Genomic DNA, 27,694 nt, shown 5'->3' with positions numbered 1-27,694 from the left:
TATAAAATGTTAGTGCTAGAAAATGTTTGAATGTATGGGTTCAGCAGGACTTGAACCGGGATTAGCAAGTAAGTAGCATGTTGTAGAAACAGTGTGCTGTGGATTGAGGCTTCTAAAAGCTACAAAAAGCTAACAAAGAACTGTACAGGCAAACTATGCACAGTGCAGTTCACTGATCCACCGTGAAATCATTTTCTGGTGGATTGCAACTCAGATCATAAACGTATTTCAACTGCAAAAAAAGCACTGAGGATAATTTGTGGCTGTGAAAGAACAGAATATCGTAAATCTCAGTTTACTGAGTTTGCCGATATAAATGTTCCATGTCTGTATGTTGTTGAAACAATCTTATTCACTAGGGACTATCATATGAATACTGGTAAACCAATGATACTGTGCAAAACATGAACAGAATAAGTAAAACACCAAAGTCGTTTCAGTCTTTATTCTTATTTATTTATTTTATTCATTCACTTTATTGACTTGATTTGCAGGTTACAATTGCATTTTCACAGCCGTTACAGGTACGTTATCACATTAGTTATATCACACATGTTTGCTCTCCTACGAGACAATAAACGTAAATTTGTAACATATAATGTTTTACATTATGCGGAATGACTATTTGACAAGTTAGAAATATAGCTATATTTCTATAGGAAATATCGCTCGTGTGAAGAAAAAAAGTCGTGAAATAGTCGAATAAATAGTCTATGATTGACAAATTGCTTTTCTTGTCATTGCTGACATAAACTGAACAGTATCTTTTCCTCTCCAATCAACAAATTTTATATATGTGCTATTACACAGTTCTTCTTAAAACAGGTACATAGATAGAGAAATATATTTATCTATTCTATGATAGCTACAACAAATGATTATTTTATGATATGAGTGACAAGTATTACAAGTATTTCTTAGTGTGTCTAGTCCATTAATTTGCGAGTAAAAAATAAGATTTACTTTGTTTGATACAGGAAAAATAATTCAAATTATAGTTTTGTGTCTTCAGTACTTAAAAAATAATGACACTTATAATACACAATTATCACATACACGCTTGTTGTAAATAATACAGTTAGATAAAATTGCACATCAATCTTTTTGCAAATGAATGCATGCTCCTTAAGTACAAAAATATTTCTGGATATGTACTAGCACCAATGTTTGAACCTCAAAATGCATTTTTTTTTGCAATTTACTGATAAATGTACACTTCTAAAAGCAACAAATATTTTGATTAATGTTGTATTTCACATAAACCACAAGAAAATAATACAGACAAGTTAAATAATACTAAAATGAAAGGCGCATTACTCACAGTACTTTATGAAAATAACTGAAAAATGAGAGTGAGGAATAAAGTTTATGATAGTTTGTATCCTAGTGTCGTGGTAGGAGACCCATGCACAGATTGCGCCTAGGCCATCGCTCGCACGAACTGACTGGTATGATTGTCTTGTTCTGTGCATGAATATCGCCTCTACCAGAAACCTTTGAATAACTGTGGGAGCAATGTAAACAGCATGGCTCCAGATACCTACAGATACCTAACATTTCCTGGCTGCGTCAATGCCAAGTAGTTCAACCAGTGTACATGCTGCAGCGTGCAGTTAGTTTCGTTACTGGCAGATGGTCATAATGTCATCCTACTTTTATACACCTCCTACTGGTCAGACCTGGTGGTGTAGCGGTAAAGCATTTGCCTGAAAACTGTGAAATCGAGGGATCTAATCCTGGCCACATTTCGGATTTTTCAGTCTGTGTTTGGCCTTCACAAGTCAGTGACGTGAGTATTCACCAGAAACGAAACGTGGTTGGGATTCTGCGCTAAACTGTGGATTCCTGTACCCCAGCTGGATAACTGGGATAGTTTAGGGACATGCAATGTGCTGAAGTGACGACCAATTGAAAAGCTCACACTGGGACACTGAGCCACAGAGCCATCACAAAGATAGGAGGTATGTCGCTAAAGATGAACAGAGTACCGGTATGTTTCATCAAGGTCTCTTTGTACGTAGCCATATGCAGAGGGTGCTGGGACCTCTGTTTTTTGTTGGTTCTATCTGAGAGGCTTGCAGCAGCCTCATTGTGGTGAAAGGACAAGAGATGATTTCGAGAATGTCTTGTCCAGATCTCCTGGAAGATAACCACGGGAAAAACTCTATGTTGTGCCAGCTCTGCCCTAAAATGTGGTGGTCTCTTTGTGACATCTAGATACCCCTGGAATGTCGCAGTCAGGCCCACACATCACAGAGATGAGAGGTACGTGACGAGAAGTGGTCAGAAAAGTGGGCAGTCAAGTTTTTCTGATGGGTAGCCATACAGAGCAGAAGCAGTGCTGTTGGATCTGTCAAAAAAATGAAGCGACCCCTCCAGTGTAAATGGACACTTGTAAAAGTATGGTGGTGAGGTCTACAGTATTAACATACAGACTGGAGATTATGTAGCAAAACGTGATCAGAAGAACAACTCATCCAGGTAACCGTGCAGGTAGCCATATAACAAGAGCATCTGGAAACTTTGCATGATGTCAGTTCTGGCAATGTCGCTGTAGTAGATGGGTACCCTGTTATGGGGTGAGACTGGTACAGTAACACAGATGGGAGCCACGTAGCTAGCAGTGATCAGAAAAGTGTCTCGTCGAGGTCTGGCGGCAGGAAGCCGTACACGGTGGGTGGTGGAGACCTCTGCACAGTGTCGGCCCCATCCCCGAGTGCCACGGCAGCCTCGCTGTGGTAGAAGGACACCTCCGCAAAGTCTGGGCCTAGACCGCCACCCAACGAGTCTAGCGAGCGCACCAGCTGCAAGAAGGTGGGCCTCAGTGCAGGCGACGTCTGCCAACAGGCTTGGCACACCGCCCATACTGCGGGGGCGGCGTCTGGGGGCCGCGGCAGCCGGCCGCCGCCCAGCACGTACGACAGCACCTGCTCGTTGGACAGGCCCTGCAACACAGCAGTGGATGTAGTTGTTATCAAGAACAGCCCACCGCATTACCATAATTCTGTTAACGCCTGTAGCAGTTTCAAACATAGGCTCATTCCAAACTTCGTGAAATAATGCTGTTTGGACAAGGTAGTCCTATAACATCTAGAGGGAATAGTGATAAGGTAGTGAGCTGGTGCGTTTTCTGGCGCCAGTTTCCATAGATCGCCATTTTGATCTTTGGGTCGACTTCGATGCTTCTGCTCATCTTTGGCGCCGCGGATTTAACGGAGCGCGTGCTCTCTGCTGGTGAGGTGTGTCGGGATCTTCGACCATAAATATAATAGACTGGCCCTGACGTCATTTTCGTGGCTCCAACATCTCTGGGCTGAAGTCACGTGAATGTTGGCAAAACATGGTTGTTTCGTGTTGCGCTTATGACTGTACTCAGCGTTTTGTCGGGGAAATGGCATTACATTTCAGTGTAAGTGTGTCTAAGACAGTGCAGACGCGTTTATTGAAATCTGCCGAAGTGACTTTTATATGTTTTTTACACTTGAATTAGAGTATCACGTAAATTGAAGTGTTGAAAGTGATGCCTGTAAAGTCAGACTCATATTACATTTTGGAAAGTATCTGTGATAATTCGGTTACAGAAGTAAATATAATCGTTTCTTGTTCCTACTCATATGTTCCGTAAGGATGAAAACCGAAGGCAGCTTTGGATACAGGCCCTGAAACGGAAAAACTTTAAGCCGTTTGCACATACGCGCCTTTGCTTGAAGCACTTCGCGGAGAAGTGTTTTGATAGGTTAGTTATTATTTAAAATGTATATCTATAATTTGTATTTACAGTGTCTGTAATTTTTAAACCTAGGCTCCAAAATTATTTTCTGAAACTGCAAAGTCTCACCTTTCATCTAAAATATCATTTTTTTAAACTGATAGTTTAAACCTTTGTATAAATAGTGGGAACTGAACCTTTGAAGTGCATCTAAAATTGATACTCTAAAATGGACCTGCTCCTAAAGTAAACAATTTTGACACCCATAGTTGACATAATTCCCATAGCCCATTTTCTTTTATAAGTGACTAAAGCTCGAAACGTGGCGAATACAACGTTTAAAGTTTTGACACGAGCCCACTCTTACTGTTTAAAAGAATTTTAACGACATTTTACTGTAATTGATAGTTTATAGTAATTTCGTCCCGCTGCCCACCAGTGTGGCGTTCGATGTATTTGTTAAGATTTTATAAATGGTACTTTGAACAAATCCAGGTCAAATGTAGTTCTGGCATAATTTTTCACAAATAAAAAAGTAGTTTTTGTTGGAAGCGCTTGGCAGTCAATTGAGAAATGTGGGGAAAATCCGATACAAACACAGGATGGCAGACCGCTCATTTGAAATCCAGCCACGTTTTGCCAACAGTCACGTGGTTTATATTGGAGCCACACCAGCCCTACAGCTTCTGCACAGCAAGGCCGGTCTACTAGTATCTGTGGTCGAAGGTCGGGATCGACGGTGAGCGAGAGTCACGTGGGACTGTGTACGGAGGCAGGACGGCGAGAGGACGAGTCGGACAACGGGGGAGCGGAGGCAGCGGCTACGGCGTGTTGAGTCGTGAGGGCAGATCCACCGGTAATATCCGAGAATGATTGCCTATCGAAATCGCGGTGCCCAAGCGATACATATCGAACGTGCAATCGTAAATCGATCATACGACTCTGGTGGCGTGCGTTGTGATCAGTTATTTGAGATCGTCATTTTTATCTGTTTTCCGTCCTTCCCTTAGTTGCTCTACATTACATACCTCCGCGAATTATTTGTGAGAGTCTATGGAATCGCAGACGATTTATGTCGTTAGTGAGTCGTTTCTTTGGCAGATTCTCTCACACGGAAAAATGTAATTCCATGTTTATCCAGCATAGAAAATAGTTCGATATTTTGTCTCAAATATGGAGTACCACTGGACGAGGAAAGAAGGGACTATGTAGACTGTGGTGGTGCGAAGTGTGTAAAACTTCGTAAGAACAGTTTCGATGCTGAAATACCGTTTACAATTTCATTGCAGACAGTGAGGAAAACGAATGAGGAGCAGGAACAATACATGGTTCGACTCTCCCAAATTATCCATCCGGACTACCGTAATGGACTTTCAAATGACGACAACTCCGACGACGAGTAAGGTAAGTCGTCTCCTTTGCAATTACAAGTATGTCGTTGCTGTAGCGACCAACGTAAACACACGCATAACGCCAACCAGAGTCGCATGTTCAATTTACGATCGCACGTTCGATATGTATCGTTTGGACCCCGCGACTTCGATAGGCAATCATTCTTGGAAATTACCGATCCACCGCCCATGGTGATTTGGTTTTCCTAGAGGTCGGAAGGATAAGCTCCTTCGAGTCTGTTATAAGCTACGCCGGCCGAGTGAATTGGAGTCGCCGAGTTGCTTCGGTGGGTTGCGTGCGGCTTAATTGAATATGCCAGTGTACTAAAAATCCTTTGGAATTGTTTTAGTTGTTTATCACCTACCTCGGTGTCGTAACTAACTAACTTGACGGCAGTTGAGGAAGTGTGGCTACGCCCAACCAACCGGCATGAAGTCGTAGCTAGAAGAGCAACGAGTAGTGAGTAATTCCGGCTCTGGGCGTTTCAAGACACGCCTAGATACGTTCTCGATTTTACCTTGTAGTTCATTTAGTAGTGTGGCGTGTAAATGTGCGCCTAGACAATTCTTGTCATCTTAACTTTAGGGCATGATTTTTAGCGAACTTATTAATCGAACTTTAAGGGCTGGCACTGGCCAAGTAACTCACGGAGGCTAATTTGTTTCTATTCAGTTGTATTGCTCAGCTGTTCTCCAGATAAGGTTGTGTAGTTTATGTCTCAGAATTTTGTCTGGTGTTGATGTGTGTTGTGTTAGAGATAACTGGCAGCGGCCGACGCTAGCATGCTAGGAGCAGAGCACCACAGGGGCAGAGAGATATTTAAGGCCACGTCCTCTCCTTTACATCTTGGTTTATGTTGTCACTGTTGCGTAATTCCATCTTTCCGGTGAAGAATTATACCATCCGAAGTTCAATTGCAGTACAAAGTTGAGTACATTTCTATGTCATTTCCTGTGTCGTGGATCTCTCGTATTGATTTGAATCCTTGGTCTGCTCGCGTCTATCGCTAATTCACACGCAGTATTGAAGCTACCTCATTTTAGGGGTATTATCATATGGTCAAGTTCTAGTTGTAATCATTCTAAAATGGTTCAAACGGCTCTGAGCACTATGGGATTTAACATCTGAGGTCATCAGTCCCCTAGAACTTAGAACTACTTAAACCTAACTAACCTAAGGACATCGCACAGATCCATGCCCAGGGTGGGATTCGAACCTGGGACCGTAGCGGTCGCGCGGTTCCAGATTGAAGCGCCTAGAACCGCTCGGCCACTCCGGCCAGCAATCATTCTAAGAATATTGTTGATTAATCAACTAAGTAAATTTTAAGATTGGCTTGGTCAAAGTTAAAGCACCTCCTTAATTGTGTTATTGATTTGTATATAGTTTTATTTAGGAAAGTTGGCTAGCTAAACCTTAAAAGATATGTGTTCTTACCCTTAATCTGTTCCTCAGCTGATTGGAAGTAATGAGAGTTCTGATGGGAATCGTATGGACATTTGTACTATATAAGTAAAGCTTTACCTGAGTATATTTACCTAGCCGTATTCATATTTCAAGCTTTATGGGTTTTGTTCCGGTTAAGGAAATTTATTTGTTATTTGTCCAGGTGATCTGGGCTTGTAAGGCAGTCTCCTGTGTTACTGTGATTGTGATTTTATAATGCTTTTGTTAGTAACAAAATATGTAGCAACTACAATGGATTTTGGTGTGTCATTACCATTGTCACATTTCAGGTAGTAGTATACAAAAAAAAAAATTAGAAAATCCCCGATATTATTACAGAATACATGGTTTTGTCGTCACTAGGCTGATGGTAACAATCCTGCTAATATTTAAGTCAAACTTTTAGTAGATTGGATCCGACATATATAAGCAGAATACACTGGAAATGTTCAGAAACAAATACAGGAAGTCAAAAAGGACTTTACAACTTTGGAATTATACAGAAATTTACTGACATAACTTACAGAATCGGCGGATGTGTCGTTTTGTAGCGAACAACCTCAAATTTGATTCACGTAGTCCATCAGTACCCCATTCAGCCACCAGGAGCACTAGTGTAGTGCACAGTTAAAATGGCTACTTTCACTGGTGCGGAACATACTAGCTGTGTGTTTTGCTTTCATGAAACGAACTCTGCAACAACTATTCGGCATAAATTTCGCCAAGATGGGATGGTTTCCTTCCATCACGAGGGGGCAAGACTTCAATTCCTCACGAAAGTTCGAGGTTTCCTTGATAACCGGTCGGTGGATTGGCCTTGAAAGGCCAGTCGCATAGCCACCTCGCTGTGCAGACATGACATCACTGGATTTATTTCTCTGGGGTTTTACTACAGACCATGTGTGTGTTTCTCCCCTATTGAACAATTTAGCTGACCTGAAAAATCGAATCTACACTGCCGCTGCACAAGTTCTGCCTGATTTTCTGCAATGGGTGTGGAAAGCAACTGATTACAGGGGGGATGTTTGGCACTTAACAGATGGTAGTCACATAGAATTAAAATGATTCTTAAAATTGAGGTTTTTTTTCTAGAAAATGACACATCTACCGATTCTGTGGGCTACATCAATAAATTTCTATTTGATTCCAAAGTTGTAAAATCCTTTTCGACCCACGCGGTATAACTCTGAGGAACATAAACAATAAAAAAATATTGTATTCACATGTTTATGTGTTATGAAAAGCCATTAAACATTCCTACTCATGTTTACATAAAGACTGATATTTGTAAATGGGGATTCGAGGTCTCGGAAGAAAGCAGGTGGTATGAGGGTGAATCAGAAAGCATTTTCCCACTTGCTTTTATACAAATACAAATGACAGCTGTAAATCCAATGTCAACGTTAACCTTTCTTAGACCACCCTAGCCTTATTCGTCGGTAGGTCCACGCTACGGCGGTGCTGTTGAAGATGGCGGTCACGCTTCACACGTCCATGCATAAGGGCAACGAGGTGTGATTCGTTTTCTATGGAAAAAGGGACAAACGTCTAGAGAAGTACACAGGAAGATGCAGACCACCAATGGGCAAAAGCACCTCCCTTTTGGAACTGTGTGGTGGTAGTGGTGTGAGTTCGGAAAAGGCCGTGTAGACGCGCATTGCAATGAACCTTCAGGGAGGCTGCATTTGTTGACGACAATATTTCCCATGTGGATGTAGTGGTGAAAATGGATCAGCCTGTGCATCACAAGGACATTTTCTGGGAGCTTGGCATTTCGTATGGGAGTGTTTACCACATCGTCCACTGGTCCTTAGGGTACTGGGACGTTTCACATTGGTGGGTGCCTAAGCAGTTGCATGGCATGATGACAGATGGCATGGAGAATGACAGTTTCCTGCGCCGCACTGTCACTGGCGTCCAAAGGTGGATACTGCCCTTCACGCCAGAATCGAATCAGCAAGCTTGTTGTGGGAACATCAGTCTTTGCCTCTGGCAAAAACATATTGTTCACTGCCATTTATTGCGAATATGGTGTTAAGTGTTTTATGACATTCTGCCACGCCTATTGGCTGCCATATGCAAGAAGTGTCGAGGACATCTCAATATGGACAACGTGGTTAGCCTTCACAACATTGTGGAGCCACATGTGGCAATCAGAATCGCTGACAAGTTCCAGTCATTTCACTGGAAGAGTATCGCCCACCTACCATACAATCCGCAGCTTGCCTCTAGTGATTTTCACGTATTCAGTTTGATGAAGAAATTCCCCACAAGACAGTGATTCACTTGCAGTGACGAACTCAACACAGCAATGAAATGATGGTTCCACAGTCAGAGGGACGAATTCTACCACAGAGTCATATCAAATTTAGGGCTGCAATGGGACAAATGTCTGAACCAGTGTGGGGACTACGTGGAAAAATAGTATAAGATAATTATAATTGTAACTGACTATACATAATTTCAGCCAATAAATATAGGAGTTAAAACTTTATTAGATAAATAACAGACAATGACAGGTAAATTATGGATTAAATTTACTTCATGAAAGCTTCTGTAAGTAGATATGTCTAGTAATTGTATGTGAGATTAGCTTGGCAGAGTGTAGATGGACTTACCTAGTGGGGCTGCTCTGGTGGCACGGACATCCCCGAGGGAGAGCAACCTGCTCCTCAGCTATTGTACAGATCTTGCTGAAATAGGGATAGCTGACATGATTGTCTTGCTGCTTAGAGATCTCCCAAAATAGGCCTTCCTTGTATGTTAGAATGGAGATCTCACTGAGATTGGTTTACCTTGCAGGGCTACTTTGCTAAATGGTGATATTCCTACCCAGTAGGACTACTCAGCTACTGTGGAGATCTCGCCAAGATAGGCTGAACTGATACAGCACCTCAGCCAGTGTGGGCATATGTCTGCGCAGCCTGCATGGATATCTCCCTGAGACAGGCCCGCCTGGTAGGGTAGTTCAGCTAGTAAAGGGACCTCACTGAGACAGGCTTACCCTGTCAGGCTTTTCACCTAGTATGGAGATCTCGATTGGTTAAGAATACCTGATAGGGGTTACCAGTATGGATTCCCAAAGATAAGGCTACTTGATAGGGCTGTTGAGCCAGCTTGGAGATCTCCCTGAGAAAAACCTACCTGGTGGGTTGTTCATCTGGTGTGGATATCTCCATGAGATGGGACTATATTGTGGGGCTGAACTGATACAGCACCTCAGCCAGTGTGGGCATATGTCTGCTCAGCCTGCATGGATATCTCCCTGAGACAGGCCTGCCTGGTAGGGTAGTTCAGCTAGTAAAGGGACCTCACTGAGACAGGCTTACCCTGTCAGGCCTTTCACCTAGTATGGAGATCTCGATTGGCTAAGAATACCTGGTAGGGGTTACCAGTATGGATTCCCAAAGATAGGGCTACTTGATAGGGCTGTTGAGCCAGCTTGGAGATCTCCCTGAGAAAAACCTACCTGGTGCGTTATTCATCTGGTGGGGATATCTCCATGAGATGGGACTATATTGTGGGGCTGAACTGATACAGCACCTCAGCCAGTGTGGGCATATGTCTGCTCAGCCTGCATGGATATCTCCCTGAGACAGGCCCGCCTGGTAGGGTAGTTCAGCTAGTAAAGGGACCTCACTGAGACAGGCTTATCCTGTCAGGCTTTTCACCTAATATGGAGATCTCGATTGGCTAAGAATACCTGGTAGGGGTTACCAGTATGGATTCCCAAAGATAGGGCTACTTGATAGGGCTGTTGAGCCAGCTTGGAGATCTCCCTGAGAAAAACCTACCTGGTGGGTTGTTCATCTGGTGTGGATATCTCCATGAGATGGGGCTGCCCTGGCAGACAGGAGATGCTCTGAGCTGGGCATACCTGGTAGGGCTGCTCAGCCAGCGTCGAGATCTCCCAGAGGACTACGCCGTAGCTCCAGACATCAGACAGCGAGCTGAAGACCCCGTCGTGCAGGCTCTCAGGCGCCATCCAGCGCACGGGCAACAGGCCCTTGTTGCTCTTTCTGTAGTAGTCATTTTCGTACACATCCCGTGTCATCCCGAAGTCTCCAATCTGTGGACATACAGCTCGTAACAACATGGCAGAAGTAATCACTGTTGCAGCCGTATTCACAAATGAAAACAAAGCTGCTTAATTGTTGGAACAGGGAAATATGAACAATAACAAGAATTCCAGCCAATGTTATTTGTTACTGCAAATAATCTGACTCTCGAGAGAGTGAAGTGAGGGCAATGAATAATTAATTGACGAGGTGTGGCTGTCTCAAACGATCTACATCTTAATGTGTACTCCAAGTTTTGTTTTAGAAAAGTCATCAGTAGCTCTAATGATTTGATGCTGTTCTCAGTTTTTGCGTCTAGTACCTACCTTCTGATGCTTATGCAGGTACTGCATTCAACACGATCATAATCTGTTTCGCATATTCCAATCTTTATCTGCCCATTCTATCATTCTCTCTCTCCTGCTCACGCCACCACTATGTCATTTATTCCTAGATGCCGTAGTAATGTTGAACTAACTCTGGTTAGGAATTTGTATAGACCTCACATATCCTGTTGGTACGTCTGACTTCTCATACTATATCTGGCACATTATTTTTAGTATTTAAATATCGGTTTGTTTCTTCTGATGGTCTAAGTTTCGCTTCCATATCTTCTGCCCTTAAGCGGTGCTCGTTCGGGAACTTCTACCTCATTTCCATGCAAATATCTGGTGTCGGTAGAGCTCTTTCATTGTAGATATATTTCTCCATCTGTGTTAAGCCATTTTTCCTGTTGCCTTTCTTGCTTCATCTAAACTGTATAGGTTTGTTTAATAAACAGAAACATTTCTTCAGTGTTTACACCAATAAGTAGTTCTCAGTTTTGATGTTAAACAAGCTGTTATTTTCCTTTCTACTACTCTTCATGACCTCTGTTCAAATGGCTCTGAGCACTATAGGACTCAACATCTTAGGTCATAAGTCCCCTAGAACTTAGAACTACTTAAACCTAACTAACCTAAGGACATCACACACACCCATGCCCGAGGCAGGATTCGAACCTGCGACCGTAGCAGTCCCGCGGTTCCGGACTGCAGCGCCAGAACCGCGAGACCACCGCGGCCGGCATGACCTCTGTCTTCACTTTGTTTATCCTTAAGCCTTGCTCTGTTTGAAGGCACTGTCCATACCTTCCAACATGTCTTGCTTATATCCTGCTACATGCTTAACAGGAATTTGTCTTCCTTGATGTTTTGATGTTTCACACTACTTAACCTCACTCAGAGGCATAGATAATTTTCTGTTCTGTGGGTGTGGGGGAGGAGAGGGGAGGGAGGGAGAGGGGCGGTACAGTTCTGTTCAAGTACAAGATCTTAATTCAGATCTGTATCCCAACGTACTATCAGTGGCCGAACTGTCAAACTGTTTCAACATTTGGAAATGGAACACAGGCAATACAAGTGAATAGAAATGAAAGCACTGTAACAGAAAAATTGTGATGCATACTGATGTAGACATAAACAGGGAGTATTTAGTGTCTATATAGTGCATGTTACGTGATAGTCCACTTCAAATGCTTTTTCTCTAGGCATAGTTGATCTGGAGGGAAAGCACTTTACAAAACACAGCATGCATCGTACAAATCGGTAAATCATTAGTCAGCCTGAGGAATACCATTTACAAAATGTTTTTATCCTAAGTCTTTCACAGATTAATATAAGAAGCAGTGTACGATGGTACGACTCTGTGCCCCATCCGCAGTCTGCGTACTGCCATTGCAGTGGTCAGGACGACACTGGTGCAGAGGTTTGGTCCCAGATCTTCAGCTAGCGTGGCGTGAATGTGTCTCCTTCCATTCTGATACCATGCTATCAGCACACTGAAGGCTGGGTCCCAGACAGAAGCTGCTACATTTATTCATCAGCTCATCTTCTAGCCAGACCCTTACAGATTATTTTACAATACACTCGTAGAGTGTGCTGGTCTGTTTTAGTGAGTTGGTGCCATTGTACTTCATACTATGTTAATTGCAGAGGCGGTGCTCTGTCACAGCTGACTTCGTTGGGTGTCTGCCAGACCATCTTGACAATACAGGGAAGCTGCATGGAGCACAAGCATCACTCGGATGAGGCACAGCCGACGGCCAGCTCTGCCGGAGCTCTGTATCTCCAATGCACAGGCCAGTAAACTCTAGGAATCAGGGGGGATCTGGCTACGGGATAAGCTGATAAATAATTAGAGTGGCCTCCAGCTAAATGAGGTGTGGGACATAGCCTTGGGTCTGCTCAAAGCACAACAGCGCCCTGTGGGGAGAGCCTGCTCACGCTATGCCAAATGGAGAGCTGAGACCACACCTCTACACCATCAGCGTCCCTACCCCTGCAGTGGCGCACACACACATTGAGGGCCACGGCTCGAGACCCAGCAATGCACTTCCCTCTCCACCTCGCCAGCGGCGCACACACTGTGCTCGACAACGTTTGGAAGCACAGTTGAAACCGGAAAAGAAATTGAATTCATTTTATGCAACTTGTTGCTCACTATTACGTTATATACGACTACAGTTAATGAGGATGGGTAAGACACTAAAATCACATATTGCTTGGCTGAACACTAGAATGAACCCTAACATGTTGAAAGGTGGCTACACTGAGCCACAGCGCCAGAAATCGCGCCAGAGAGTATTGTTCCGCCGCCTCCACTGGCAGTGATTATTGAGACGCAGCGACAGGCAGTTCTTGCCGAGAAGTTGTGGTGGACACTGCTTGTAGCTGAAGTTGGAATGAGATGGGGTAGTAGTGAGTGTTTGTTCGATGTTTTATGCAGCTATGTGATGGGAGAGATAGCAGATGTTATTCCAATGGAGATATTGTAATGGTCAGAGTGCTTTTCGTCAATATATATGAAGGTAATAAATATTATGTTGTCTATTTATTTGTGTGTCCCGAATAATGTGTCATTACAGGTTCAGTCAACAAAGCATCTGGCTTGTGTTCTTGTATTAGAGTGTAATTCTGGGTTTCTTGCACAATTATAGTATTTCTAATTTTCTTTTATCACGTCAGCATAAATGATATTTAAAAATTCTTGTCTTGTTGAAGAAGAACCGTGCCAGATGTGCGTTGAGTCATACTACCACATACAGAACAGCTACACTTGTGCTTTGTTGGTTTCGTAGGTTTTATAGTTGCTGGGGACTTAATTAATTAATTGTATTAACTGAAATTTTATTTCATTCTTTGTGGTTGTTACATGCAGTCAGATTGCGTACAAAAACTAGTCAGGGCCAGCCGTTTACGAAACAGCGTAATCGGACATACAGCGACAGAAAATTAAAAAGTATTTGCATTGCATTCTTATATCTTTATTATAATTAAGCCCCCATGCAATGTACAATGAGATGTTAGAGACAGAATTGATTATAGTGTATGAGGACCTAGGGGAAGAGAATCCAATGTTTCAACAGGATAACGCATCTATGCATGTTTCTGCTGCAACCAAGAAGTGGTTTGAAGATAAAGATATCGATGTCTTCGCGATGTCGTCAGTCATACGACCACACCGCCGCCTGAGAGATCGATCCGACGGATGCGATTCTCTGGATAAACGGAACAGGAGAACGGCTGGCTGTGTTAGCCAAAGAGTACGCAGACAGTCGCAGTACTTAGTCTCGCCGCTAGGCCGCTTCATGTGCAGCAGCAGAGCAGTGCAGTTGTGCCAGGCTACAGACCGTCCGTAGCCGCGCTCGGTGGTCGGCCAGCGCCGGTGTTAGTCATCGTCTGCAGCTCAGTCGTTGCTGCCATCAAGTCTTTGTTACTCCGATCCAAGTTACTCTTCAAATTAACCGCATTCGAAATTCGAGATTACGAGACATTAATTCGTCACTGCAAGATTTGTGACTTGCAAATTATGTCATTCTACAGACGCTTAGTCTAGTCGCGTCTTCTATAATTGTCAACCAACTGATCATGGACTACAGCAAAGTTAAGTAATAAATACTTCCTTATTTGTACTCCTGCTAATTAACTGTGTTTTCCAGCCGTAGCTACCAAGCAGTCTCGGTATAGTAGAACCCACGTTTCCACCTCCTTGGCTACCTCATATTTCCCACGTCATGTTGATGGACTCGATTATCGAGAGCCATCAGTCTTGCCCTGGGTTGCATGTAGCCTGGATACGAACCCCATGGAAAACCTTTGGGGAATACTTGAGAGGTGTGTTTATCGCTATCCAAGGCAATTTCAGGCCGTATGTGAGGCGAAAAGTGCAGTACGAGAAGAGAGGGCGACAATTTGACTGCAAGAACCGCAAACCCTAACAAAATCAATGCCACAGAGAATTTTTGAGGTACCTAGAAAGAATGGGGTTTATACAAGGAACCAATAATGCAATGACACAACAGAGCAGTGAGTGTCTTTTTACCAATTTCCGTTTAGGGAATGCAAACCCCTTATTTTGTCATTCGTGTTATGAAAAAACTATGTAATTCCGTGGTTACTGTTTTTCTATATGTAGCTGCTACTTCCTTAATAAATTCGATACATTGTGCTACATACACTACTAGCCATTAAAATTGCTACACCACGAAAATGACGTGCTACAGACGCGAAATTTAACCGACAGAAAGAAGATGCTGTGATACGCAAATCATTAGCTTTTCAGAGCATTCACACAAGGTTGGCGCCGGTGGCGACACCTACAAGGTGCTGACAGGAGGAAAGTTTCAAACCGATTTCTCAAAAAAAAAAAAAAAAAGTGGTTCACATGGCTCTGAGCACTATGGGACTTAACAGCTGTGGTCATCAGTCCCCTAGAACTTAGAACTACTTAAACCTAACTAACCTAAGGACATCACACACATTCATGCCCGAGGCAGCATTCGAACCTGCGACCGTAGGAGTCGCGCGGTTCCGGACTGCGCGCCTAGAACCGCGAGACCACCGATTTCTCACACACAAACAGCAGTTGACTGGCGTTGCCTGCTGAAACGTTGTTGTGATGCCTCGTGTAAGGAGGAGAATTGCGTACCATCACGTTTCTGACTGAATTGTAGCCTATCGCAATTGCGGTTTATCGTATTGCGACATTGTCCGCCCCAGTAGCTGAGTGGTCAGCGTGACGGATTGCCGTCCTCCGGGCCCGGGTTCGATTCCCGGCTGGGTCGGAGATTTTCTCCGCTCAGGGACTGGGTGTTGTGTTGTGTTCATCATCATTTCATCCCCATCCGGCGTGCAGGTCGCCCAATGTGGCGCCGAATGTAATAAGACCTGCGCCAAGGCGGCCGGACCTGCCCCGCGAGGGGCCTCCCGGCCAATGACGCCAAACGCTCATCATCATCATCATTGCGACATTGCTGCTTGTGTTGGTCGAGATCCAATGACTGTTAGCAGAATATGGAATCGGTGGGTTCAGGAGGGTAATACGGAACGCCTTGATGGATCCCAACGGCCTCGCATCACTAACAGTCGAGATGACAGGCACCTTATCCGCATGACTGTAAATGATCGTGCAGCCACGTCTCGATCCCTGAGTCAACAGATGGGGACGTTTGCAAGACAACAACCATCTGCACGAACAGTTCGACGACGTTTGCAGAAACATCGACTATCAGCTCGGAGACCATGGCTGCGGTTACCCTTGACGCTGCATCACAGACAGGAGCGCCTGCGATAGTGTACTCAACGACGAACCTGGGTGCACGAATGGCAAAACGTCATTTTTTCGGTTGAATACAGGTTTTGTTTATAGCATCATGATTATCGCAACCGTGTTTGGCGACATCGCGGTGAACGCACATTGGAAGCGTGTATTTGAACAGTGGACGTTACATTTCAGATGTGTTACGCCCCGTGGCTCTACCCTTCATTCGATCTCTGCGAAACCCTACATTTCAGCAGGATAGTGCTCGACCGCATGTTGCAGGTTCTGTATGGGCCTTTCTGGATACAGAAAATGTTCGACCGCTGCCCTGGCCAGCACATTCTCCACATCTCTCACCAATTGTAAACTTCTGGTCAATGGTGGCCGAGCAACTGGCTCGTCACAATACGCCAGTCACTACTCTTGATGAACTGTGGTATCGTGTTGGAGCTGCATGGGCAGCTGTACCCGTACACGCCATCCAAGCACTGTTTGATTCATTGCCCAGGCGTATCAAGCCCGTTATTACGGCAAGAGGTGGTTGTTCTGGGTACTGATTTCTCAGGATCTATGCACCCAAATTGCGTGAAAATGTAATCACATGTCAGGTCTAGTATAATATATTTGTCCAATGAATACCCGTTTATCATCTGCATTTCTTCTTGGTGTAGCAATTTTAATGGCCAGTAGTGTACTTCCTTATTAAATTCGATACAGTATGCTACATACATCGTGCTACCACTTCCGTTGCCTTTATACTGGTTTCCGCTGGTGCAGTAGTGTGAGCAGCGTGTGGGTGGGTACGGTACCTTGACAGTGAGGTCCTGGGCGACCATGCAGTTGCGCGCCGCCAGGTCCCTGTGCACGAACTTGACGGCCTCCAGGTAGGCCATGCCGTCCGCGATCTCGGCTGCCATCCTCAGCACGCGGCCCAGGGGGAGGCCCTCCTGCAACACCGACACACCCTCTGCTGGTGAGCAAGCCAGGCCCGGTACACGACACGGGCAGTGATGGGCGCAAACTCCAGCAGCCTCTGGCGAATCCCAGGGGAGTGTGTTCACGTTGTATAGCACCCACCTGCCACACAGTATTAATATACACTAAGGTGACGAAAGTCATAGGATACCTCCTAATACCGTGTCCGACCTCCATTAGCCTGGCGTGGTGCAGTAAATCGACGTGGCCTCGACTCAGCAAGTCGTGGAAAGTCCCCTGCAGAAATGTTGAGCCAAGCTGCTTCTACAGGGTGCTCCATTGATCGTGATAGGGCCAAATATCTCACGAAATAAGCGTCAATCGAAGAAACTACAAAGAACGAAACTTGTCTAGCTTGAAGGGGGAAACCAGATGGCGCCATGTTTGGCCCGCTAGATGGCGCTGCCATAGGCCGAACGAATATCTACTGCGTTTTTTTAAATAGGAACCCGCATTTTTTATTACATATTCGTGTAGTACGTAAAGAAATATGAATGTTTTAGTTGGACCACTTTTTTCGCTTTGTGATAGATGAAGCTGTAACAGTCGCAAACGTATGGCTCACAATTTTAGACCAACAGTTGGTAAAAGCTAGGTTTTTTAAATTAAAATACAGAACGTAGGTACGTTTGAACATTTTATTTAGGTTGTTCCAATGTGATGCATGTACCTTTGTTAACTTATCATTTCTGAGAACGCATTCTGTTACACCGTGATTACCTGTAAAGACCACATTATTGCGATAAATGCTCAAAATGATGTCCGTCAACCGCAATCCATTTGGCAATACGTGTTACGACATTCCTCTCAACAGCGAGTTGTTCGCCTTCCGTAATGATCGCACATGCATTGACAATGCGCAGACGCATGTTGTCAGGCGTTGTCGGTGGATCACGATAGCAAATATACTTCATCTTTCCCCACAGAAACAAATCCGGGGACGTCATATCCGGTGAACGTGCGGGCCATGGTATGGTGCTTCGACGACTAATCGACCTGTCAAGAAATATGCTATTCAATACCGGTTCAACCGCACGCGAGCTATGTGCCGGACATCCATCATGTTGGAAGTAGATCGCCATTCTGTCATGCAGCGAAACATCTTGTAGTAACATCGGTAGAACACTACGTAGGAAATCAGCATACATTGCACCATTTAGATTGCCATCGATAAAATGGGGGCCAGTTATTATGCCGCACCATACATTAACCAACCAAGATCGCTGATGTTCCACTTGTCGTAGTCATCGTGGATTTCCCGTTGCCCAATAGTGCATATTATGCCGGTTTACGTTACCGCTGTTGGTGAATGACGCTTCGTCGCTAAATAGAACGCGTGAAAAACATCTGTCATCGTCCCGTAATTTGTCTTGTCCCCAGTGGCAGAACTGTACACGACGTTCAAAGTCGTCGCCATGCAATTCCTGGTGCATAGAAATATGTTACGGGTGCAATCGCTGTTGATGTAGCATTCTCAGCACCGACGTTTTCGAGATGCCCGATTCTCGCGCAAATTTGTCTGCTACTGGTGTGCGGATTAGCCGCGACAGCAGCTAAAACACCTACTTTGGCATCATCATTTGTTGCAGGTCATGGTTGACGTTTGACTCGTGGCTGAACACTTCCTGTTTCCTTAAATAACGTAACTATCCGGCGAACGGTCCGCACACTCACATGATGTCGTCCAGGATACCGAGCATACGTCCCTTGGGCATTTTTATCACAGTAGCCATACATTAACACCATATCGACCTTTTCCGCAATTGGTAAACGGTCCATTTTAACACGGGTAATTTATCACGAAGCAAATACCGTCCGCACTGGCGGAATGTTACGTGATACCAAGTACTTATACATTTGTGACTATTACAGCGCCATCTACCACAAAGCGAAAAAAGTGGTCCAACTAAAACATTCATATTATGTAATAAATAATGGGGGTTCCTATTTAAAAAAAAAACGCAGTTGATATCCGTTTGACCTATGGCAGCGCCATCTAGCGGGCCAACCATAGCGCCATCTGGTTTCCCCCTTCAAGGTAGACGAGTTTCGTTCTTTGTAGTATTTTCGTTTGATGCTTACTTCGTGAGATATTTGGCCCGGTCACTATCAATGGACAACCCTGTATAGCATTCCATAAATACGAAAATGTTGCCGATGCCGAATTTTGTGCACACACTGACCTCTCGCTTATATCCCATAAATGTTCGAAGGGATTCATGCTGTGCGATCTCGGTGGCCAAGTCATTCGCTTGAACTGTCCAGAATGTTCTTGAAACCAATTCTGAACAACTGTAGCCTGTGACATTTTTGGGACCATGAATGGCTGTAAGTGGTCTCCAAGTATCCGAATACAACCACTTCAAGTCAATGATCGGTTCAACTGAACCAGAGGGCCCAGTCTACGGTATCTAAATGCCCACACCATTGGGGAACCACCACCAGCTTGTACAGTGCCTTCTTGACGATTTGTTAGGCCTTGTTACTAGTTCATGTGGGCTAACTTTCCTCGGGAGTCTCTACTCAACACTGTGTTGGCATAGGAGACAATCCTCTGACAGAATTACAATGTCACTGGCAACCCTCAAAGTTTTTATTTCCTCATCCTTGACTTTAATTCCACTCCAAAATTTGCTTTGGTTGCTTTACTGCTTGCTCAATATACATACTGAATAACATCGGGGCCGGCCAGTGTGACCGAGCGGTTCTAGGCGCTTCAGTCTGGAACCGCGCAACCGCTACGGTCGCAGGTTCGAATCCTGCATCGGGATTAGGTTTAAGTCGTTCTAAGTTCTAGGGGACTGATGACCTCAGATGTTAAATCCCACAGTGGTCAGAGCCATCGGAACCATTTGAATAACATCGGGGATAGGCTGCAACCGTATCTCACTCCCTTCTCAACCTCTAACCAGTCTTAGGGGACGTACACTATGTGTTAAAAAGTATCTGGACACCGCAAAAATACCCGTTTTTATATCAGATGCATTGTGCGGCCAACTACTGCCAGTTACTCCATATCAGCGACGTCAGTAGTCATTAGACACCGTGAGAGAGCAGAATGGGGCACTCCGCAGAACTCACAGACTTCTAATGTGGTGAGGTGACTGGGTGTCACTTGTGTTATACGTCTGATGTGAGATTCACACGCTCCTAAAAATCCCCAGGTCCAATGTTTCCGATGTGATGGTGAAGTAGAAACATGAAGGGACACGTACAGCAGAAAAGCGTACACGCCAACGTCGTCTGTTGCCTGACAGAGACCGCCGACAGTTGAAGAGGGTCGTAATGCGTAATAGGCAGACAACTATCCAGACCATCACACAGGAATTCCAAACTGCATCAGTATCCACTGCAAGTGCTATGACAGTTAGGCGGGAGGTGAGAAAACTTGGATTTCACGGTCGAGCGGTTGCTCATAAGGCACACATCACGGCGGTAAATGCCAAACGACGCCTCACTTGGGAGCGTAAACATTGGACGACTGAACAGTGGAAAAACGTTGTATGGAGTGGCAAATCACCGGTACAGAATGTGGCGATCCGATGGCAGGGTGTGCGTGTGGCGAATGCCCGGTGAACGTCATGCTAGCGTGTGTAGTGTCAACAGTAAAATTCGGAGGCGGTGGTGTTATGGCGTGGTCGTGTTTATCATGGACGGGGGGGGGGGGGGGGGAGGGAACTTGCACCCTTTGTTGTTTCGCGTGGCACTATCACAGCACAGTCCTACATTGATGTTTTAATTATGTTCTTGCTTCCAATTGTTGAAGAGGATGTATGGAGTGGCAAATCACCGGTACAGAATGTGGCGATCCGATGGCAGGGTGTGCGTGTGGCGAATGGCCGGTGAACGTCATGCTAGCGTGTGTAGTGTCAACAGTAAAATTCGGAGGCGGTGGTGTTATGGCGTGGTCGTGTTTATCATGGACGGGGGGGGGGGGAGGGAACTTGCACCCTTTGTTGTTTCGCGTGGCACTATCACAGCACAGTCCTACATTGATGTTTTAATTATGTTCTTGCTTCCAATTGTTGAAGAGGAATTCGGGGATGGCGATTTCATCTTTCAAGACCATTGAGCACCTGTTCATAATGCGCGGCCTGTGGCAGAGTGGTTTAACGACAATAACATCTCTGTAGTGGACTGACCTGCACAGAGTCCTGACCTGGATCCTATAGAACACGTTTGGGATGCTTTGGAACTCCGACTTCGTGCCAGGCCTCAGCGACCGACATCGATACCTCCCCTCAGTGCAGCACTCCGTGAAGAATGGGCTGCCATTCCCCAAGAAACATTCTAGCACCTGATTGAACGTATGTCTGCGAGAGTGGAAGCTGTCATCAAGGATAAGTGTGAAACATCGCCTTAGAAAAATTAATAAATTACTGTGCTGATAAACCTCTTACGTTATTTGATTTTCAAACAGCTGAGCAAAACTGAACGTACTCAGACATTACCCTCTTTACTTATTGTGATCAACACTAAACTAACACACAATGTTTTTAGCGCAACGCAATCTGACTTTCAAAAATCGCTACAAAAGAATGGCCCTGACTAACAATAGCCTATACCTTTCATGAATCACTTACCTCCCAAAAATCTTCGTTACTCGAACTACTGCAATACAGCGAGCGCCAATACTGCCAGCTAAATAAAGGATTCTAACTGCTGAAGGCACTAACTACTGATACGCATAGTCAGCAGATGAAAGATTTTGATAGAGAACAAACAATGTATTTACCTTAATAATGTTCAAAAGTCATTATATATATCAATTCATGATATCTGGCGGACACACGTCCAGATCGTCCGCTCTTAAAATTCTGCCATCTCTCTCCCCACATCCACCACTGCTGGCGGCTCACCTCCAACTGCGCAACGCTACGCCCTGTTCACACCGAACTGTCCAACACTACAATAGCGAATATTCCAACAATGCCAACCAGCCGCAGACTGCATACAGCGCAGTCAGTGATTTTCATACGAGCGCTACGTGACATTACCAACATAAAAACCTAAACAGCCTACTTACAAGTGTGGGCAACACGGATGGAGGGTACCACGAACTTGTAAGTCATTTTCAGCAAGGTGTCCGGATACTTTTGATCACATGGTGTATATTTCAGATTACCCCATCTATGTTACGTTTAGCAACCTAATCCTAGCACACGCCTGTGTTTAATGTGTATTGAGTAAATGATTCAAATGGCTCTGAGCACTATGGGACTTCACAGCTGAGGTCATGAGTCCGCTAGAACTTACAAGGGAACATCCGCATCTCACCCCCCTCAGATTTAGTTATAAGTTGGGACAGTGGATAGGCCTTGAAAAACTGAACACAGATCAGTCGAGAAAACAGGAACAAGTTGTGTGGAACTATGTAAAAAATAAGCAAAATATACAAACTGAGTAGTCCATGTGCAAGATAGGCAATATCAAGGACAATATGAGCTAAAGAGCGCCGTGGTCCCATGGTTAGGGTGAGCAGCTGCGCAGTGAGAGGTCCTTGGTTCAAGTCTTCCCTCAGGTAAAAAGTTTTCTCTCTTTATTTTTGCAAAGTTATGATTTGTCCGTTCGTTCATTGACGTCTCTGTTTACTGTAATAAGTTTAATGTCTGCGTTTTGCGACCGCACCGCAAAACCGTGCGATTAGTAGACGAAAGGACGTGCCTCTCCGATTGGAACCGAAAAGATTTGATCGCAAGGTCATACGTCGACTGATTCCTCCACAGGAAAACACGTATTATATATTCCATACGACACTGGTGACGGCATGTGCGTCACATGACAGGAATATGTTGTCGACCCACCTAACTTGTAAACTTGGCGAATGGGTAAAAAGATTCTTCTACCCTGCCCGATTTAGGTTTTCTTGTGGATGTGAGAATCAGTCCCAAAAAAGTGATGAAAACATAAGAGTTTGTCACATAAACTGCAACAAATGAATGCAACAGTTTCACAGTCGCACAATTTTCCCTGTGCTCTGTCAAAACATATGTTTTGTTTCGATGTTTGTTTAGGTGTAGCGTCCCCCTACTACGGCGCAGTTACCTCGCATCGGACGGACGGACGGACAGATAATAATTGTCTGAAAATAAAAAAATTAAACTTTTCACTTGAGGGAAAACTTGAACCAAGGATCTCTCGTTCCGCAGCTGCTCACGCTAACCACGGGACCACGGCGCTCCGGAGCTAACATTAACCTTGATGTTACCTATCGTGCTTATGGACTACTCAGTTTGTATATTTCGCTTATTTTTTTCATGGTTACACACAACATCTTCCTGTTTTCTCGATTGACCTGTGTTCAGTTTTTCAAGACCTATCGACTATGCCCACTAATAACTAAATCTGAGGGGGGTGCGATGGGGAGGTTCCGTTGTTAGAACTGGTTAAACCTAACTAACCTAAGGACATCACACACATCCATGCCCGAGGCAGGATTCGAGCCTGCGACCGTAGCGGTCGCACGGTTGCAGACTGAAGCGCCTAGAACCGCTCGGTCACAGCGGCCGGCCGTTTAGCAACATTCAAAGAAAAAGAAACCAATAAATCCGCAAGGTGTCAGAAGTTGGGGTGTCGACGCACTGTGACACGCACCTGGCAGTGGCCGCCCAGCAGGGCGCGCTGCTCGCCGTCGGGCTCCCGCGCCGCCCTCAGGAAGCCCTTGAGGTCGCCGCGGTGCATCAGCTCCATGAGCACGAGCGGCGGCTGGCCGCGCGACACCACGCCCAGCAGGCGCACCACGTGGTGCGCGCCGGTGAACCTCTTCATGACGTTCGCCTCGTGCAGGAACTCGAGCCGCTCGCGCGCCGTGGCCCGCTCGCTCACCGTCTTGACGGCGCAGCGCTCGCCGCACGGCATCAGCACGCCCTCGTACACCTTGCCGAAGGAGCCGGTGGCCAGCTCGCGCACCAGCGTCACCTTGTCGCGCGACACCTCCCACTCGTCCGGCACGTACCTGGGGGCGGGAGAACTCGGGCTTCTACTGGCTGCTGCCATTGCTCAAGGCGTTTTAGCGATTGAAACTTACTCCCGTCAGAATCGGAAGGTCCATGCCATACATACAGGATGTATTACACTACTGGCCATTAATATTGCTACACCAAGAAGAAATACAGATGATGAATGGGTATTCATTGGACAAATACACTCCTGGAAATTGAAATAAGAACACAGTGAATTCATTGTCCCAGGAAGGGGAAACTTTATTGACACATTCCTGGGGTCAGATACATCACATGATCACACTGACAGAACCACAGGCACATAGACACAGGCAACAGAGCATGCACAATGTCGGCACTAGTACAGTGCATATCCACCTTTCGCAGCAATGCAGGCTGCTATTCTCCCATGGAGACGATCGTAGAGATGCTGGATGTAGTCCTGTGGAACGGCTTGCCATGCCATTTCCACCTGGCGCCTCAGTTGGACCAGCGTTCGTGCTGGACGTGCAGACCGCGTGAGACGACGCTTCATCCAGTCCCAAACATGCTCAATGGGGGACAGATCCGGAGATCTTGCTGGCCAGGGTAGCTGACTTACACCTTCTAGAGCACGTTGGGTGGCACGGGATACATGCGGACGTGCATTGTCCTGTTGGAACAGCAAGTTCCCTTGCCGGTCTAGGAATGGTAGAACGATGGGTTCGATGACGGTTTGGATGTACCGTGCACTATTCAGTGTCCCCTCGACGATCACCAGTGGTGTACGGCCAGTGTAGGAGATCGCTCCCCACACCATGATGCCGGGTGTTGGCCCTGTGTGCCTCGGTCGTATGCAGTCCTGATTGTGGCGCTCACCTGCACGGCGCCAAACACTCATACGACCATCATTGGCACCAAGGCAGAAGCGACTCTCATCGCTGAAGACGACACGTCTCCATTCGTCCCTCCATTCACGCCTGTCGCGGCACCACTGGAGGCGGGCTGCACGATGTTGGGGCGTGAGCGGAAGACGGCCTAACGGTGTGCGGGACCGTAGCCCAGCTTCATGGAGACGGTTGCGAATGGTCCTCGCCGATACCCCAGTAGCAACAGTGTCCCTAATTTGCTGGGAAGTGGCGGTGCGGTCCCCTACGGCACTGCGTAGGATCCTACGGTCTTGGCGTGCATCCGTGCGTCGCTGCGGTCCGGTCCCAGGTCGACGGGCACGTGCACCTTCCGCCGACCACTGGCGACAACATCGATGTACTGTGGAGGCCTCACGCCCCACGTGTTGAGCAATTCGGCGGTACGTCCACCCGGCCTCCCGCATGCCCACTATACGCCCTCGCTCAAAGTCCGTCAACTGCACATACGGTTCACGTCCACGCTGTCGCGCCATGCTACTAGTGTTAAAGACTGCGATGGAGCTCCGTATGCCACGGCAAACTGGCTGACACTGACGGCGGCGGTGCACAAATGCTGCGCAGCTAGCGCCATTCGACGGCCAACACCGCGGTTCCTGGTGTGTCCGCTGTGCCGTGCGTGTGATCATTGCTTGTACAGCCCTCTCGCAGTGTCCGGAGCAAGTATGGTGGGTCTGACACACCGGTGTCAATGTGTTCTTTTTTCCATTTCCAGGAGTGTATATTATACTAGAACTGACATGTCATTACATTTTCACGCAGTTTGGGTACATAGACCCTGAGAAATCAGTACCCAGGACAACCACCTCTGGCCGTAATAACGGCCTTGATACGCCTGGGCATGGAGTCAAACAGAGCTTGGATGGCGTGTAGGGTTTCAGCTGCCCATGCAGCTTCAACACGATACCACAGTTCATCAAGAGTAGTGACTGGCGTATTGTGACGAGCCAGTTGCTCGGCCACCATTGACCAGACGTTTTCAATTGGTGAGAGATCTGGGCATTGTCTTGGCCACAGCAGCAGTCGAACGTTTTCTGTATCCATAAAGGCCCGTGCAGGACCTGAAACATGCGGTCGTGCATTATCCTGCTGAAATTTATTGTTTCGCAGCGATCGAATGAAGGGTACAGCCACGGGTCGTAACACAGCTGAAATGTAACGTCCACTGTTCAAAGTGCCGTCAATGTGAACAAGAGGTGACCGAGACGTGTGACAAATGGCACCCGAACCCATCACGGCGGGTAATACGCCAGTATGGCGATGACGAATACACGCTTCAAATGTGCGTTCACCGCGATGTCGCCAAACACGGATGCGACCATTGTGATGTTGTAAACAGAACCTGCATTCATCTCAAAAAATGACGTTTTCCCATTCGTGCACCCAGGTTCGTCGTCGAGTACACCATCGCAGGTGCTCCTGTCTGTGATGCAGCGTCAAGGGTAACCGCAGCCGTGGTCTCCGAGCTGATAGTCCGTGCTGCTGTAAACGTCGTCGAACTGTTCGGGCAGATGGTTGTTGTCTTGCAAACGTTCCCATCTGTTGACTCAGGGATCGAGCCGTGGCTGCACGATCCGTTACAGCCATGCGGATAAGATACCTCTCATCTCGACTGCTAGTGATACGAGGCCGTTGGGATCCAGCACGGCGTTCCGTATTACCCTCCTGAACCCATCGATTCCATATTCTGCTATCAGTCGTTGGATTTCGTCCAACGTGAGCAGTAATGTCGCGATACGATAAACCGCAATCGCCTTAGGCTACAATCCGACCTTTATGAAAGTCGGAAACGTGATGGTACGCATTTCTCCTCCTTATACGAGGCATCACAACAACGTTTCACCACGCAACGCCGGTCAACCGCCGTTTGTGTATGAGAAATCGGTTGGAAACTTTCCTCATGTCAGCACGTTGTAGGTGTCGCCATCTTCGCCAACCTTGTGTGAATGCTGTGAAAAGCTAATCATTTGCATATCATAGCATCTTCTTCCTGTCGGTTAAACTTCGCGTGTGTAGCACCTCATCTTCGCGGTGTAGCAATTTTAATGGCCAGTAATGTATTATAATTACTGGCACAAACTAACATTTTGAAAGTAGACAGGTTGTTTCAGAAGACCGGAACACTATAAAAAAAAGTTGTCGTAGCCGAATGAGTACCACTACAAAGCAACAGTACGAGGTCTGTTGAAAAAATTCCGGAACATTCGTAATTTCGCGCCAATAGTGTGTTGGAGCGAGAAGTGGTTGAGACCGCTGCACACGCCTGTGTTTAGTGTGTACTGAGCAGACCGTTGTGCCGCACAGTCTGCGATTTCGAGATGTCAGAGTTAGAGGGGCGACTCGTCTGCATCAAAATTTGCGTGAAACTCAAGAAAACCTTTACAGAGACACACCAAACGATGCACGAAGCCTACAACGATGAGTGCTTAAGCCGTATTGTATTGTATTGTATTGTATTGTATGTTAACCGGGGACCTAGAAACGACGGACCGGCTCCGTCCCCGCCGCAGCCGCAGTGGTCCACAGCCCCACGACGACTACCGCAGTCCACTTCACCCCTCCGCCGCCCCACACCGAACCCAGGGTTATTGTCCGTTTCGGCCCCGGTGGAACCCACAGGGAACGTCTCACACCAGACGAGTGTAACCCCTATGTCTGCATGGTAGAGTAATGGTGGTGTACGCGTAC

At 46.1% G+C, this 27,694-nt stretch overlaps 1 protein-coding gene across 1 annotated transcript in view; it reads right to left on the bottom strand.

The window, feature by feature from the left end:
- Window positions 1–363: 363 nt before the first annotated feature.
- Window positions 364–27,694, bottom strand: part of LOC126106723 (insulin-like peptide receptor) — a 197,825-nt gene continuing 170,494 nt past the window's right edge. The window contains exons 13-16 of the mRNA XM_049913103.1: window positions 23,755–24,115; window positions 16,995–17,132; window positions 10,425–10,616; window positions 364–2,945 (exon numbers count right to left, since the gene is read on the bottom strand). Of these exons, the coding sequence (XP_049769060.1) occupies window positions 2,628–2,945; window positions 10,425–10,616; window positions 16,995–17,132; window positions 23,755–24,115 (1,009 nt within the window). The 3' untranslated portion in view covers window positions 364–2,627. The remainder of the gene's footprint in view (window positions 2,946–10,424; window positions 10,617–16,994; window positions 17,133–23,754; window positions 24,116–27,694) is intronic.

Source organism: Schistocerca cancellata, chromosome 10 (assembly GCF_023864275.1).
Source record: "Schistocerca cancellata isolate TAMUIC-IGC-003103 chromosome 10, iqSchCanc2.1, whole genome shotgun sequence".
In the NCBI taxonomy this organism is placed as follows: Eukaryota; Metazoa; Arthropoda; class Insecta; order Orthoptera; family Acrididae; genus Schistocerca; species Schistocerca cancellata.
Note: the sequence above shows the minus strand (reverse complement) of the source record. Positions and strands in the feature narration are given on the sequence as shown.